General features: G+C 46.4%; 1 protein-coding gene across 1 annotated transcript in view; it reads left to right on the plus strand.

The window, feature by feature from the left end:
* Gad1 (glutamate decarboxylase 1) overlaps positions 1 to 2,748 on the plus strand; it is a 39,835-nt gene extending 37,087 nt beyond the window's left edge. Inside the window, exons 15-16 of the mRNA XM_059260664.1 lie at positions 913 to 1,002; positions 1,815 to 2,748. Coding sequence (XP_059116647.1) covers positions 913 to 1,002; positions 1,815 to 1,988 — 264 coding nt within the window. The 3' untranslated portion in view covers positions 1,989 to 2,748. The remainder of the gene's footprint in view (positions 1 to 912; positions 1,003 to 1,814) is intronic.
* The last annotated feature ends 14,032 nt before the right edge of the window (positions 2,749 to 16,780 follow it).

Below are 16,780 nucleotides of genomic sequence, written 5' to 3' on the forward strand. Positions count from 1 at the left end.
TAGAAATCAGGTGTACCCTCATCTTCCAAGACTGGCTCTAAATGAGGGTTTGCTGCCCACGGATTCATTATGAAGAGAGCCAGATAAACTGCCTCTGCCTAGGTTCACACAGTCCCCTTATTATACACAGTAAAGCACCTGTCAGCCCCATGTTTCCCGAGTGCCAGCCGTGGGCCAGACACTGGGTTATATATTATTAGCCAAAACAAATACTGTGTCTGCCCTGGTCGAGATTACAGTTGAATAAAGCAATATGGAATCATTGTCAGTCCTGGTAAAAAGAAAGCCTGTTCATAACCCGCTGTAGCCTAGCACCACCCACAGCTGGCATGTGTCTGTTTACACTTCTCAAGATAACACATGAGAGTCACCAAAGATCACCAGAGTCCCGAGCACTCACAGTCAACATGTGGTGGTGCGCCTGCACCTCGTCTGTGCGGCTTTCCTTTACATGCAGGTTTACACTTTCTAGTAGAAGGTTGAAATGAGAACTGATGTCTCCAGCCACCTAGAAGCAGACACAGTGCTGGTGACACTGAAGGAGAAAACTGCAGACCTCTGTCACCAACAAATGCACAATAAAGGAAGCTGAGCAGCTTTCCCTCTGCACGAACGTCCAAGTAACACCCTTTTCTGAATTACTCAAATGCCATTGTTTTTAGTGTTTCAGGGTACAAAGGCAGTAGGTTTGGGGAATCCAGAAAGTTGGTTGGGGGTTGGAGAGACTGGATAAGCTGTGTTTCCTGCCTAGTCTATTTATGCACCCTTTTGCTTTGGAGGTATTCAGACCTCTTTCTTTTGGACTGAGGATGGAAAAAAATGGTTTTTTTTCTTCATAACTGCTTCTGGCTTTTGGTCAAGTTCTAATCATTTTAATTTTGTTTGCTTGATTGTCTCTTGAAATGTCTGCAGCCTGAACACACAAACGTCTGTTTCTGGTACATTCCACAAAGCCTCCGAGGGGTTCCAGATAGCCCTGAGCGGCGAGAAAAACTGCATAGGGTAAAGACGCGCTTCCGGTCTCATCTGTGTGTGTGTGTGTGTGTGTGTGTGTGTGTGTGTGTGTGTGTGTGTGTGTCCCGTTTGCCTCCCTGGTTAGGCCATCCTCCTGCCGCTGTGCTCTTCTCAAAGGGGAAGGACATAAAAGCAAAGCCTCAGGGTGGGCTCCTGGAGAATGGGGTGCTATATCTTGATATATACCTCTGGGGTCTGCATTGCCCCCTTGCTGCGGTTCAGATACGATAGGAACCTCTCAAAGATGGAGTCCCACCTTGGAATGGCATATTTCATTACAGAGGCTCTATGCACAGCAGAATAATGATAAACATCTTCCTTGAAACATCTCACATTCCCCTGTGTCTGTCATTTTACTAAGTCCAAGCCTACTTGAATGCTGACTCATCTTCTCTGTTGATTCCTACATCAAGTTTTATCCATTCCGAGTTGTTGACGTATTTATGTAACACGTTAGGCATGCATCCACCGAATGGATATTTGATAAACTCAGTCTGTGCGAGTATCCTGTGCTCTAGGCCACACACAACCACAACCTGTAGTGTTGTCGTCTGTATTTCTTTTTTTTCATTTTATTATCATTGTTCCAAGACTGGCTTTCAAGATTCAATTGCCCAGTGCTTTCTAATTGAACTCATAGTTGGGTGGGCTGAGCTATTAGCTGTGAAAGACACTTGGTTCTAAAGGTGCTTTTGTTGTTGTATAAATAGCAAAAAGTAAACCAAGTTGATCTGTTAAAAAAAAAGGGGGGGGGTTGTCACCATGGGTGCTGAGTCTGGCTGTATCTTCTCCATCACAAGGTGGCTCCCAGGATCAAAGCCCTGATGATGGAGTCGGGGACAACCATGGTTGGCTACCAGCCTCAGGGGGACAAAGCCAACTTCTTCCGGATGGTCATCTCCAACCCAGCTGCCACCCAGTCCGACATCGACTTCCTCATTGAGGAGATCGAAAGGCTGGGCCAGGACCTGTAAGGACCTGTAAGCCCCCTTAGCTGAACCCGAGTCCTCCACGATGCTCCATCCCCTCCAGCACCCTTCAGTAGCTGACACACCCGGGCCATTTCACTGAAGGAAATGAAAATCTCTTCAACAATGTTTGTCACAACCTCACGTAAGCTTGTTTGTTAGCGCTAGCAAGAAATAATGTTCTTTAAAAAAAAAACAAACTGCACATTAGGAACAGAGTATATATGTACAGTTATATATACCTCTCTATGTATATGTATGTATCGTGAGTGTGGCTTAGTCCCAGACCACAGCATGTCTCCCGTCCCCTAGAGAATTAGCCTCACCTCCCGAAGTTAGGAAGAGGTTAACTGCAGGACAGATGGCGCCCCCCCGCTGCTGTGTCTTAGGGACCCAGGGAAATGCTGCAGGTGGGAGCCTACCTCCCTGTCAGGGCCCTTCCCACCTGAAGGGATGACGAATGTCAGAAGGCACCAGTAGATGACAAGTGTCACGCCCTCCCCGTTAGTCCCCCGCTAGGGGAAATAGTAGCAGAGCCTGTCACAATTGTGCTGTCGCTGTGTTTCTAGAGATTAATTCGTGTAGACGTGTATGTTACCGTTGTCTGTCTTCCGGCAGGGGGGAGCACATATAATGATTTAATTGTACGTCAGCGAAATATTTGCTTATTTATATTTGAATATATACCATGTTAAAGAGGCATCTTGTATTTTCTTCCCATTTGTAATGTATCTTATTTATATATTAATGAAGTAAGTTCTGAATACTGTTTATGGTATTTTCATGCATTTGTGAGCCAAAGAGAAGAGATGAAAATTAGTGAGACTTGCATTTATATTAGAGTGCCCTTAACATAATGATTTAAGCCTACGTGTACTGTCTGGAAAAGAATTCGGATACTGTACATAGAGTCGTGTATATGGAAATTCCGCTTCAGTAGCCTCTGCTCTTCTTCCCCATCTGGCTGTATGTCGGGTGTTCTCAATGCTTTTCTAGTAACTGTTGAATAATAACGACTAGATAGCCTGTAATTTTGTAGTAGTACATGACCAATCTCTGTGACTCGCTTAGCTGAAACCTAAGGCAATGTTTCCGAAGATCTCCGATACACTGACCAGTCCCACAAGTGTTTTTGAAGAAATGAAACCCACACTGTGCGTTTTAGAGTATGCAAGAAAAATATAAATAAATAAAAAATATTCTCCATGAAGAACTTGAACCATTTTTTTTCTTCCAGTTTGTGTTTCATATAATAATAATAATAATAATAATAATAATAATAATAATAATAATAAAGAGTTCCAGGAGCCTTTACGTCGGATCATCCATGGCCCATTCATTTCCCACCAGCTGGCTTGAGGTGATGCTCTGGCTCATGGTTAAGCTGAGCCTTAACCAACAGTTGTAGGTTCCTATGCCCTTCGTTGAGAAAATCGCTGGGTCTGGAGTTTAATTGTATTTGCTCTTTGTGCCCAGAGAAGGAAAAGCAAGCCCTGTTTCTCGCTCTCCTGACTGCGTCCAGGAGTTGCATGTCTCATCAGTGAACGAATATTTCTCCTCTACCTCAGGGGCAGTTGTGGGCCCGAGGCTGCAGTGGTGAGTGTGGCAGACAAATACCCCTTCTAGTTTGGACCTTAGATCATCTGGCATCTTTGCCTGTCAGTCACAGAAGCACAGCTTCCTGTTATCTGTGCTTGTACAGTGGTTCCAACTTATTTCCTTAAAATACATATTTAGTTGCTGGATCATAAGGAAAAAGGCCTCAATTACTGCACCATTCTGTTAAGCTATAAACAGTACCTTATTCACTACATATAAGGCTTGTCTACAGCACACGTGGGAGACAGAGATGTGACCCTTGTACATAGCACTGAGATTGATTTAACAAACTGGGCCATAGGGAGTGGTCACAAAAACATGTTATTCTTATTCCTTCTATTCTTTCAAACCCTTCCTGTGGGTTTCTCCCTCCATGTTCTTATTTGAATTCAGTCCATTTCCATAGCTTTTCTGGCCTCTCTGGTACAAGGAGTGCCTTGTTTTGGCAGTCAAGCGTCCAGTTCCATGAAATAAGAGTGCTTTCAAGGGCCTAGAGAGAGAGGGCTCAGCAGTTAAGAGCACTGACTGCTCTTCCAGAGGACCTGGGTTCAATTCCCAGCACCTACATGGCAGCTCACAACTGTCTGTAACTCCAAGATCTGAGACCTTCACACAGACATACATGCAGGCAAAATGCCAAAGCACATAAAATAAAAACAAATAAATTAAAAAGAAAAAGGTGTGTGTGCTACCACACCCAGTGACATTATTAACAAAAAGTTTTATGGAGCAGAGAGTTCCTCTCTGCCCCCTGATTCTGCCATTGTTTCAGGCTCAAGCTCCTTGTAGAAAGATGATGGGGGCTGCTGGTGTGTTCTCTTTAAAATCTCTTTCAGCTCATTTTTCTAGCAACTGTATTTTCTCATATAGGTCAGACCTGTAGGCAGAAAGGGCTAAAGTAACAAAGGAATAACTTTTTAAAGACTTTTTAAATCATTTTAAATTATGTGTAGGGATGTGTGTGTGTGTGTGTGTGTGTGTGTGTGTGTGTGTGTGTGTGTATCTGTGTGGGAGTTTGTGCACGTGAGTACAAGTGCCCCAGAAAGTCAAAAGCATAGAATCCTCTAGAATTAGAGTTGCAGATAACTGTGACACCCCCACCCCCACCACGTGCATGCTGAGAACCCAATAGTATGAAAGGCAGTGTTCACTCTTAACCAATGAGCCATCATCCAGATACCAAAGCCATAATTTTACCAAGTTGTTATATCTGGCATTAGGTCTTCTGGACCACAAAGGATGTTTTTGTTTGTTTTTAGTGGGACAATTTAGGAGTAGAATTAAGGAGGCATTTTAAAATTAAGGTAAATGCATTCTTTGTAGTGTTCTGTGTGATGTTCTGTGAGTTCTGACAACCAGCTTGTCACGTCACTGACGGCATGATCAAAGCCCTCCCCAGAAGTCCCCCTGTGCCTTTGACCTGAGCTCCCTCATCTCCCAGCCTCCGGAGCCCAGCTTGCTGGCCTCTTGAGTTCCACCTTCCATCTCCTGTTCATGCTAGACCATGTGGCCTTCAAGTGTGCTTCTTTCTCTCTACCTAAAGCATTTGGGACCATGCACGTTGTCTGTGTAAGTGTCCATTTCTACCTCCGCATGCTCTCCCACTTATATGGAAAACCACAAATTATTTGAAATTTAAGGAGTTTCCAGTTTGGGGCAGTACAATAAAATTATTCTAAACGTTAGCATGTATATGAACACAGATGTGATTTAATTTGGGTAAATAGCTATGTAGGTGCAGGATTCGCAGATCATATGCTGAGAGCATGCTAAAGTTTAAAAGAACTGTTGAGCTAATTAAATGAAGCCTGTAGGGACTAGCTTTGGGTTCCTGCTTAGCCCATGGAGGTATGAACACAGCTTCCAGTGGAAGCCTCATATGTTGGAGGTTTACCTCTGATAACTCCTTCAAGATTTATTTTACTATTTTGATGTATGTGTATGTGTGTCTGTGTGTAGAGCAGGTGCCAGAGGAGACCAAAGGTATCGGATTCCCCCGAGCTAGAGTCCCAGGTGGTTGTGAGCCACGCAGCATGGTTGCTGGGAACCGAACTCAGGTCCTCTGCCAGAGTCCTACGTACTCTTAAGCACTGAGCCCTCTCTCCAGCTCCTGATAACTCATCTTTTAAAGATGTGTTTATTTTTAATTTTATGTGTACAAGCGGTCTGCCTGCTATTTGCATTAGTGCATATACTTCAGTTGGCTTGAGCATGCTTTCAGGAGTAAACACCATGAGGTTTTTCAGGTTTTTTTGTCTATTTGTTTCGTTTTCAGTCTTTATGCAGATGTTGTTCTGAGTATCGCTATTTCCCAGTGCACATGTACAAAGGTTTTCTAAGATTAATCTAGAAAGGAAGTGTCAGAATCACGTAAAGCAGTAGTCATGCTGAAGTGGCAAGTCCAGCTCCCGTGGGCCTTACCGCATAGTCTCACCGTCACTTGGCCTAACGTTTTGCACTCTGGAGACAGAATAGCCATTAGATTGATCAGTTGTGTGTTGTTCAGGCTTTTTGAAAGTGGGCTAAGGGAGCCAGGAAGCCCTCCCTTGTCCCAGACTCAGGCGTGTTCATCACAAATGTCTCCCCCAAACCCCCTGCCCTGAGGTAGTCTGGATCCCCAAGTCTAAGACAGAGAGATAGGAAAAGCAGCACACAGCTAAGGGTATGAAGAACATGGCATCCTTGAGAACGGCTGGAAAGCAAACCATTTCCAACAGAGATGGCTGTGTTTATCCCATAGTCTAGAAAGGCTGGCATGGGGAACGAGAAGCTGGACACTCATCCCTAGGAAAAAACTCTCTAACCAAGACTCAGTCAGAACTCCAGCTGACTGCTTCAATGGGGCTTCCTCAGTTGGTTCTGTGGGACGTGGGACGCGCCCGTTGGTGTTATCATCGGCTTTCTTGTCTTTCACTTTTACCCACTAGTCTTAGTTGAGATAACTATCGCTATGATGCAACACCAAGACCAAAAGGAGCTTGGAGTGGAAAGGGCTTATTTGGCTTGTACATCCATTGCAGGAAGTCAGGACAGGAACTCAAGCAGGGCAGGCACCTGGAGGCAGGAGCTGAGGCAGAGGCCATGAAGGAGTGCTGCTTACTGGCTTGCTCCTCATGGCTTGCTCAGCCTGCTTTCTTGTTTTTTGTTTTTGTTTTTGTTTTTGTTTTTGTTTTGTTTGGTTTTTGTTTGGTTTTGCAAGACAGGGTTTCTCTGTGTAGTTTTGGTGCCTGTCCTGGATCTCGCTCTGTAGACCAGGCTGGCCTTGAACTTAGAGAGATCTGCCTGCCTCTGCCTCCCACATGCAGGGATTAAAGACATGTGCCACCACCGCCCAGCTCAGCCTGCTTTCTTATGGCACCCAGGAACACCAGCCCAGGGATGGCCCCACTCACAGTGGGCTGGGCCCTTTCCCACCAATCACTAATTAAGGAAATACCCTGCAGCCAGATTTCATGGAGGCATTTTCTGAATGGCGGTTCCTCCTCTCCAGCGACTCTAACTTGTCGAGCGCACATAAACCATCCAGCACACTGCTTTCTGTCTGGCTGCCCTGGTTGTTTCTTTGGATGTGGTAAGCACCTGATTTGACGATGCTTTGCTATATACCCACGATTGCTCTTCGCCCTATACTTGTACTTGCCACACACTTAATAAACCCACTCCTCTGAAACCAAAATGTTTGCTATTGTAGATAATCCTCTGGGCTGCACAGGAGAGTCTGAGATAGTGTTTCACTGTGATGGATTTCAAGTCTTCCCTGACTGCAGATACAGGTGGACATCCTTCCCCATTGTTATTATGAGCCGCCTGTGATCTAAAGGACTCTTGACCTGTGCCCAATTCTCAAGTGAGATGGCTCCTCCTTTTCATGTTAGCTGGTCTTCCTGTCTTCTCAATGATTGTTTTGTTTTATTTTGTTTTGAGAAGACCACATAGCCCAGGCTGACCTCAATCTTGTGAACTTCCTGTCTCTGCATCTTGAGTATCAGGAAGGCAGGCAAGAGCCACACTAGGCCTTGCTTCTAATTCTTTTCTAAATTATGTGTTTGGCAAGTATCTTCTCCTAATCTGGGGTTTGCCTTTCACTCAGTAAATACTCTTTTGAAAAGCATACATTCTCACATTTAATGTAATAAAGCTCCCAATGCTTTTATTTGTGGTTTCTGTTTCCACACATCATCTTTAAGTTCATTCCTGGCCCAAAGTCACAAAGCTATTCCCAGATATTCACATCTAGGGTTTGAGAACTGCCTCTTTCTGTTTAAATCTTTACTCTACCTTGATACCTTGAATTGATTTTGTGTTTGGTTCTTCTATGAGAGTGAAAGACCCATGATTAGCCCTTTATTCTTTCATATAAATTTTAGGACCAATTCATCAACTTGCACAAAATGATTCCTGCTGGAATTTTTTTTTTTTGGGGGGGGGCTGGAATTGCAGTTCTGTGAATCGGTTTAAAGAATACTAACACCTTTTTCAATATTGCATAAAGCAACAATTGTTGAGCAGAGCACGCGTGCGCGTGTGTACACACACACACACACACACACACACACACACAGACTTTTTTAATTGACTTACATTTAAACAGTGATGACAGTTATCTCACACCTGAGCAGCTAAGCCTGCAATGCTGGGTGTCTCAGCAGTTGGGGTCATCCCCCTGTGGCTGTCTCACACCGGGGAGGCTCACAACCCAGTTGCTTCCTCCACAAGGCTGGATTCCTCAGCAGTCCTAATCTGGTGACAAAAACCTGGAAGACTCTTAGAGAGCCACGGGTCCTTAGCTCATGGTGGAGCCGGAAAACGCTGGTTCTGGTGTCAGCGAAGGAGTCAGCAGCAGCTCCAACAGGGTGAGTCAACTCAGCAGGCAAGAGGGAAGGCCAGGTGGGCAAAAGGTGAACACCCTCCTTCTGCCCGCCCTTTTGATCTGGGCTGCTATACTTTGGGGGTGGGTCTTCCCACGTTAATCAAGGCACTCAGGACCATTCTTCAGTCAAGGCTCACTACTTGGTTGGTTGGAATTTGTGACAAGTTGACACTAAAATCAACCATAACAGCAACCTAAAGCACAGTATAGAGCTCCATTTAACTAGGTCAACTTTAATACCTTTCGATGAATTTTCCTAACAGATATGCCCTACATCCGATGGGTGTTTCCTAGGTGCCTTATATTGTCATATGTTTAAATAGCATCCCTTATAAATCTCATTTTCTGATCGATTATGGTTGATACAAACTGAATTGGGATAATGTTCTCAAAGCCAGAAAGTTTCACAACACCTGGAATATATATATATATTCAGGTGTGGTCAGTCAGTGCGCTCCACCCCTCGGCTGGCTGATAAGATTCTGGACCTGGAGTCATGAAGCCTCAGGCCCAGATGGAGTCCAGGAAGGAAGCAACGCTTGAGACCTTTGTGGTCTGGGTTTGAGATGGAAGTTGGAGCTGTGCTGCCTTCCCATTTCGCAAATCCACACCATTCATGCCAGCATTCTCTAAGAAGGACTGTGTGTGTGTGCGTGTGTGTGTGTGTGTGTGTGTGTGTGTGTGTGTGTGTGTTCTTTTTTTCCTTCTCCTTTCTTGCCCAGCAATTTAGATTAGTTGCTATGTATGTTCTGGTAGCTGTTTTCTTTCCCCACCACCTTCATGGTTATACTCTGGCTTTCTCCAGTTACTCTAGGTGTCATAGAGGACCTGTCTCCGGTTACTCTAGGTGTCATAGAGTACCTGTCTCCGGTTACTCTAGGTGTCATAGAGGACCTGTCTCCGGTTACTCTAGGTGTCATAGAGGACCTGTCTCCGGTTACTCTAGGTGTCATAGAGGACCTGTCTCCGGTTACTCTAGGTATCATAGAGGACCTGTCTCCGGTTACTCTAGGTGTCATAGAGGACCTGTCTCCGGTTACTCTAGGTGTCATAGAGGACCTGTCTCCGGTTACTCTAGGTGTCATAGAGGACCTGTCTCCGGTTACTCTAGGTGTCATAGAGGACCTGTCTCCGGTTACTCTAGGTGTCATAGAGGACCTGTCTCCGGTTACTCTAGGTGTCATAGAGGACCTGTCTCCGGTTACTCTAGGTGTCATAGAGGACCTGTCTCCGGTTACTCTAGGTGTCATAGAGGACCTGTCTCCGGTTACTCTAGGTGTCATAGAGGACCTGTCTCCGGTTACTCTAGGTGTCATAGAGGACCTGTCTCCGGTTACTCTAGGTGTCATAGAGGACCTGTCTCCGGTTACTCTAGGTGTCATAGAGGACCTGTCTCCAGTTACTCTAGGTGTCATAGAGGACCTGTCTCCAGTTACTCTAGGTGTCATAGAGTACCTGTCTCCGGTTACTCTAGGTGTCAGAGAGTACCCGTCTCTTTTGCTGTTTACAGGTTCATAGTTTTTGCTCTCTTCTCACCGACAGATGAGGGCCTTGGAATTGTTTCTCTCTTATTGTCTGCCTCCCATCTACACGCCAGTGACATCCGGTGTTTTAAGTCTCTTTTAACCCACAATTTGTACACTAATAATCTTTTTTAGCTGGTTTTTGCTTAGATGCACCCATCCATTCCCAGCTACCTTTGATGGTGTGACTCCTCTTAGATCTCAGACTTTTCATGTGGGCTGTTTTCTCTTTCCTTGATCTCTTTGTGTCTGAACTTAGCTTTCTCAAAGCCTGTTAGCTGCCCCTACTTTAGGGTGGGCCTCTGAATTTGCTTCCCAGCTTCCATGTGAAGCAGGCTTGAAACAGTCGTTTGGGTGACTGGCCACCTGCCAAATGGTGATGGTAACTAGTGCTAGCCAATGTGGATGGTTTTTAGCAGGGAACATTCTAATTTCACCAAAAGGCTCTGCTTCTAGACCCTGAGGGATTCTATTACCTTTCACGAAGTCAGGAAACCACGTATGTGCATCACACCTATATGCAGATTTTACATCCTTCATCACAGTAAAGGATGCTTCATACAACAAATGAATGCAAGGGACCTCACTGTATTGGAAGCAGATGAATGGGGCTTTATGTGATCTATTTAGCATGCAAGACTCTTCCCCATTCTAATAAAAGCACTTCAAACCTTCTCTGGTTTCTCAGTTCCAATGGAACTGGACATGACTGAGTGAGGGGTTGTTATTTCGTTACACTGTTTCCATTTTACTTTGCATAAATTATCTATTCTTCATTCTTCTCCAAAGTAATTTGGAAAGGCAAACCCACCCGCTCTCCGATTCCAGGTGTGGTCAGTCAGTGCGCTCCACCCCTCGGCTGGCTGATGAGATTCTGGACCTGGAGTCATGAAGCCTCAGGCCCAGATGGAGTCCAGGAGGAAGCAACACTTGAGACCTTTGTGGTCTGGGCTTGAGATGAAAGTTGGGGCTGTGCCCCCTGCCCCCTGTCTTGCAAATCTACACCATTCACGTCAGCATCCTCTAACAAGGACTGCATTTATCTGGAAGGCTCTTGCTGCAACTAATTGCCACAGATTTACTAGCTTAAAACAATACAAAACTCTTTCCTTGTGATCTGTAAGGGAACCTAAAACCAGTCCCCATGGGCTGAAATCACCCTATTGAAAGATCTATGCAGCTGCTGGAGGCTTTGGGGAGGATCTGTTTCCTTGTCCTTTGCAGTTTGCAGGGGCACCCCGCACCCCTTAGCTCATGGTCCTTTCATTATAAGGACCCAAGTGGTCATGTTAGGATCACCTAGAAAAATCAAGAACTATCTCCTGACTCTAAATCTTCCCTGGACCCTGAGGGATTCTATTATCTTTCATGAAGTCAGGAAACCATGTATGTGCATCACACTTATATGCAGATTTTACATCCTTCCCTGTTCCTTTCATTATAAGGACCCAAGTGGTCACATTAGGATCACCTAGAAAAATCAAGAACAATCTCCTGACTCTAAATCCTTAACCACATCCGCACAGTGGTACTTTCTGGAAGTCACGGCTTCCAGGGACAGCGCTGCAGCACCTTCGTGCTCGTGACTCAGTCTTCTGACCTACTGACAGCATCCGATGTGACCAAATGTGCAGAGGGTCAAGGCACCGTCTGACACGGAACTCATCTGAGGAAAACGCAGTGACTTGGTTACTTGATGGTCCCCGGCACAGTGAGTCACCACAAACAGGGATCTGTTATAATCAACTGCAAACACCCTGCTGAGAATTTTTTTTTTAAAGAGAAAAGACACATTATTCCTAAGAATTGGTGCTAGAAATTTGTGAAAGAGTAGATAGTGAGAAGCATTGTTTCCCTGTGATCTGAGAAATGTGGGGTACAGGCTGGTCCGGCTTTAGAACCACAGTGGGAGTAGGGTGTGTATAGTTAAGGGTCTGAGGGAGCAGTCCAATGTCTCCGTGGAAAAGGGCATTTTTCCTGCTTGGAACTTGTCTTATTAGGCCCACGAGAGGACTCCAGCAACACCTCTGCCCCACACCATGTGGCTGGGGTGGGTGTGTGGGACTCAACCAAGGGCAGCCCGGGCTTTCTAGTCCAGGGCCATCAAGACCTCAGAACCAACCAGGAGCCTGCCTCTGGTGCCAGGCGGTTGGGAACTATTATGATCTCTGTGATGAGGAAGCATGATCCTGCCCAGAGCCACCACAGACTGAGCAGGACAAGGAGACCCACAGGCAGGCCTGGGGTGGTCTGCCCCAGAATCCAAGGAGAGAACTCGGGCCCACGCGGCACCTTGCGGCACCAGGTAGATGGACACTATTATGGTGAGCAAATGTATGGTGTGGTGCAGGAGAGAGAGAGAGAGAGAGAGAGAGAGAGAGAGAGAGAGAGAGAGAGAGAGAGAGAGAGAAAATGGTTCATGTCCTGTGAACAGAGGCATATCTGAAGAGGCAAAAAAAAAAAAAAAAAAGGTGAGGATCGGGCTGAGGTGGGTGTGGCTTCATTGCCACCCAGGGCTATGGTGACGTCTGGGCCTGGACTGCTTGCTGCCAGGGCCCATGTCTGGGTTCATGGATCTGATACAGCTGCGGTCTCTGTTGATGTCCGAGGCTCCTGACACCACCAAAGGCCAAGAGGATAGGGCTGTACAGAGTTGGCCACGCCCCTCACTGGCTGTAACACTAGGGAGAGCTGGCCCTGCCCCTCACCGGCTGAAGCACTCAGGAGCGAGGGTCCTTCACCTCACCTGGGCAGCACCACAGAGCTGACCTTGTTCGCAGGGGCATGGGCGAGCTGGCCCTGAGGGTGTGAGAATGGGAGAGCGGGTTGTACCCCTCTCGTGTGCCATGTGGTGGCATGGGTGAGGGAAAGGTGCCCTTCTTCTCTCGTCCCTCACCACCTGCAGCAGGTGGGGGACCTGACCCAGCCCCTCACTAGCTGCAGCACTCAGGAGAACAGAGCCTGCACCTCACCTGGGCAACACAGCAGAGCTGACCCTGTAGACGGGGACACACACACACACACACACACACACACACACACACACACACACACACGACACGGCACAGGTGAGCCACCTGTGGAGGCTGCCGTGAGAAGGGCACAGCTGATACAGCCTCCCTCATCTGTGGTGTGATGGTGGGAACGAGGGAAAGATGCCCTCCTCACTTTCCCCTACCAACTCCAGCTGTCGAGGGCACTGACCCTCCCCTTTACCAGCAGCAACACACAGGAAAGCAGGCCCTGCACCTTGCCTGGGCAGCACAGAGGAACTGACCCTGTTTATAGGGGAGTGGTGAGCTGCCCCAAGAATGTGAGCATGAGAAATCTGGCCTCACCCCTCATCTGCCATGTGGTGGCATGGGCAGGGAAGAGATGTCCCCACCATGCCTGAGTTGGGTGAGAGAGCTGGCCCTGAGGACGTAAGAGCAGGGGAGCTGCCCCTTCCACTCACCGGCTACGGCACTCAGGAGAGTGGCCACTATACCTTGCCTGGGCAACACAGTAGAGCTGGCCCAGATGGTCCACGTATGGGACAGCCAACCCTGAGGGCATGAAAGCAGGAGAACTGGCCCCACCCCTCGCTAATTGTGGCAAGGGATGAACTAGCTGGGGCATTGCCGGAGAGCTCACCCTGGTGGTGAGGACAGCTGGCAAGCTGACCAACCCAGCAACCACCCAGGCCCGGAACCAGAGTTATGAGTTGGTCCACCCCAACATCTACCCCATCTGTGATCTACTGGAGCACATGAAGGGACCGGTCCTGCAGACCAAAAGCTGCAGGATCTCCATGACACAGGGCAACAGGACATCCAAGAAGCATCCCAGTGAGGGCCCAGCATTGATAATGTAATAGAAACCAGAGACCTTGAACCAGACCAATGACTCTTAGCAATGAACACAATATGGGCAAATGGGTTTACTGTGTGACTCACTGTGACACACTACAGCTTCCAGGATGAGATTTTGCCTTTTTTTTCCTTCTTTTTCTTTTTTTCTCTTAAATTTTATTTTATTTTGGTGGTAGGGATGCAAGGGCAGAGAGTGGATATGAAGAGATGGGGAAATGAATGGGATTGAGACGCATGATGTGAAATACACAAAGAATACAAAGGAAAGTTAAAAAAGAACTTGCCTTATTAGATTAAGATTAGTTTTTTTCAAACCTTTAATGATGATTGCTTCAAAGCAGTTCCCTTTTGAGGATGTGGTTTTCCCACCCCTCAATATAATTCCAGGCCTGAAGAGAAGCAGGTGGAAAGGATACAGATTTCCTGCTCACATGCAGGACAACATGACCATCTCAGCATCCCTCTGGTCACTCCAACGGGTATGAGCAGAGGAACACATAGGAGAAGGATGTGTTGTTCCCATCGGTCAGGATCTAGACTAGTTGTTCCCAGGTTCTAGGCCTCTTATTCAAGGAACTGAAATAATTTGCAAAAATAACGAGAGAATTTTATTTAAAGTGAAGCAATATGATACCAGGCTTTTTCTTTTGGGCCACCAACCAGCTCCCAAATCATGACAGAGTCTTATTAGTTTTGAATGGTTGGCCTAGCTTAGGTATGTTTCAGGCTAGCTCTTTTAACTGAAATTATCCTGTTTCTCTTTCTCCACCTTGTGCCTCTGGGCTGTTCACTTTTCTTCTTCTGTAGATCTTACCTTCATTGCTTCTCGTGTTCGCTGGCTGCGTCTGCCTGGCTTCTGGCCCTGGACGTCTGCTTCCTTCTCCCCTCTCCTTCCTTCTCTCCTCTCATTCCTTTCTTCTCTCTTTCCTTTTTCTCTTCTTAAGACTAGATTTATTTATTTATTCTCTCCACCTGCCAGGCCCACCTATCCTTTCTCCTGCCTAGCTACTGGCTGTTCAACTCTTTATTAGACAAATCAGGTGCCTTAGGCAGGCGAGGTGAAACAAATGCAAAACATACAGAATTCAACAAATGCAGCACAGACAAAAGTAACACACCTTTACACAGTTGAAGTAATAGTGCACAACATAAACAAATGTAACAATCTTTGCCCAGTTAAAATAATATTCCACAATGCAATACTACTGATTAGAAAGGGATCCATGTCAGGATTGACAGAGGGTCACATGAGTGAAGGCACTTGTGGTGGTCTGAGTGAGAATGTCCCCCATAGGTTCATATATTTGAATGTTTGGTCCCCAGGTGGTGGAACTGTTTGGGAAGGATTAGGAGGTGTGTCCCTTTGGAGGAGGTATGTCACTGAAGGCCAGCTTTGAGGTTTTTGAAAACCTACAGCATTCTTGGTTAGCTCTCTCTGCCTCCTCGTAGATCAAAATATAAGTTCTCAAGTATTGCCCCAATGCCAAATGCCATGCTACCCTGCTGCCATGCTCCCTGTCATGATGGCCATGAGCTCTAACCCTCTGAAATTGTAAACTCCAAATTTAATGCTTCCTTTTATAAATTGCCTTGGTCATGGTGTTTTATCACAACAATAAAAAAGTAACTAAGACAGCTCTCAAGGGCCCCAATTACTGTCTGGGGGCAGCTGCTGCTGCTGCCTCTCCTCCCCCTCCTCCTCCTCCTCCCCCTCCTCCTCCTCCTCCTCCTCCTCCTCCTCCTCCTCCTCCTTCTTGGTTTTTGATTTTTGGTATTTCAAAACAAGGTTTCTTTGTGTAGCCTTGCCTGTCCTAGAACTCGCTCTGTAGACCAGGCTTGCCTCAGACTCACAGGGATCCACCTGCCTCTGCCTCCTGAATGCTGAGATTAAAGGCATACAGCACTACAGCCTTGCTTGGTCTTCTTTTTATGAGGCTCAAGAGGAAGCGTTTCCTTGCTGGGGAATCATAGTGTGGGTGGTTTTTTATCTTAATTGACAAATTAAGATACATAATCTCTTTTCTACTATGACTGTTCCCTCCTACAATGTATCTGATTTTATCATTGATGCACCCAATTATGCATAGCCATAAGATGGTAAATAAGGGCTTCTCCCTAATAGTTCATTTTGAGGACACAATTTGCCTTATTAGCACTTAAAACCAGTTCAGGCCAGATCAGCCTCCCTAATTTCATACCCATACACAACTAGACTATGACTGAGAAGAATATATTTAAGTCAGATGATAACAAGTAGAGAAGAGACTTATTTCATTGTTTTAAGGGGTGTGTACCTGTGGCTCAATGAGGGTGGTGGTCCTAGGGTGCTCTTGGCCTTGTTCAGGGAGGAGTATGTTCATAGTACATGTAGCAGAGGGTCATAGGTTGTCAGGAACTTTGTTAGAAAAGAGGCATGTGTGAAGCCCACGTCAGGTGAAGTCACGGGTTGCTAAAGAATTCCCTATGCTTGCCTGCCTCAGTATTCTGGTGCTTCATCTCAGCAAGATCTCAAGGTCTCCCTCTAATCCCAGTCCTCAAAGCCTAGCTGTGGGAAATGAAAAAGCATGCTTTGTACTCAGGAGCTTGCTAACAAGTGAGGTGTTCTCTGATCCCCCGTATTGGTGTTTTTTCCATTTTTTTTTGTTTTGTTTTTTGTTTTTTGTTTTTTGTTTTTCGAGACAGGGTTTCTCTGTGTAGCGTTGCACCTTTCCTGGGACTCACTTGGTAGCCCAAGCTGGCCTCGAACTCACAGAGATCCGCCTGGCTCTGCCTCCCGAGTGCTGGGATTAAAGGCGTGTGCCACCACCGCCCGACCCGTATTGGTGTTTTAAATCCAGCAATGGAAACCAAAAGGTGGTCAGCACCCCACATTCTAAAGAGTGCTGCCAACCTACAGGGAGAGTCAAACTGACCCTTCAAACAGCAGCCATGGCCTTGAACCAGCCCGCTAACCTT

Source organism: Peromyscus eremicus, chromosome 4 (genome assembly GCF_949786415.1).
Source record: "Peromyscus eremicus chromosome 4, PerEre_H2_v1, whole genome shotgun sequence".
Classification (NCBI taxonomy): domain Eukaryota; kingdom Metazoa; phylum Chordata; class Mammalia; order Rodentia; family Cricetidae; genus Peromyscus; species Peromyscus eremicus.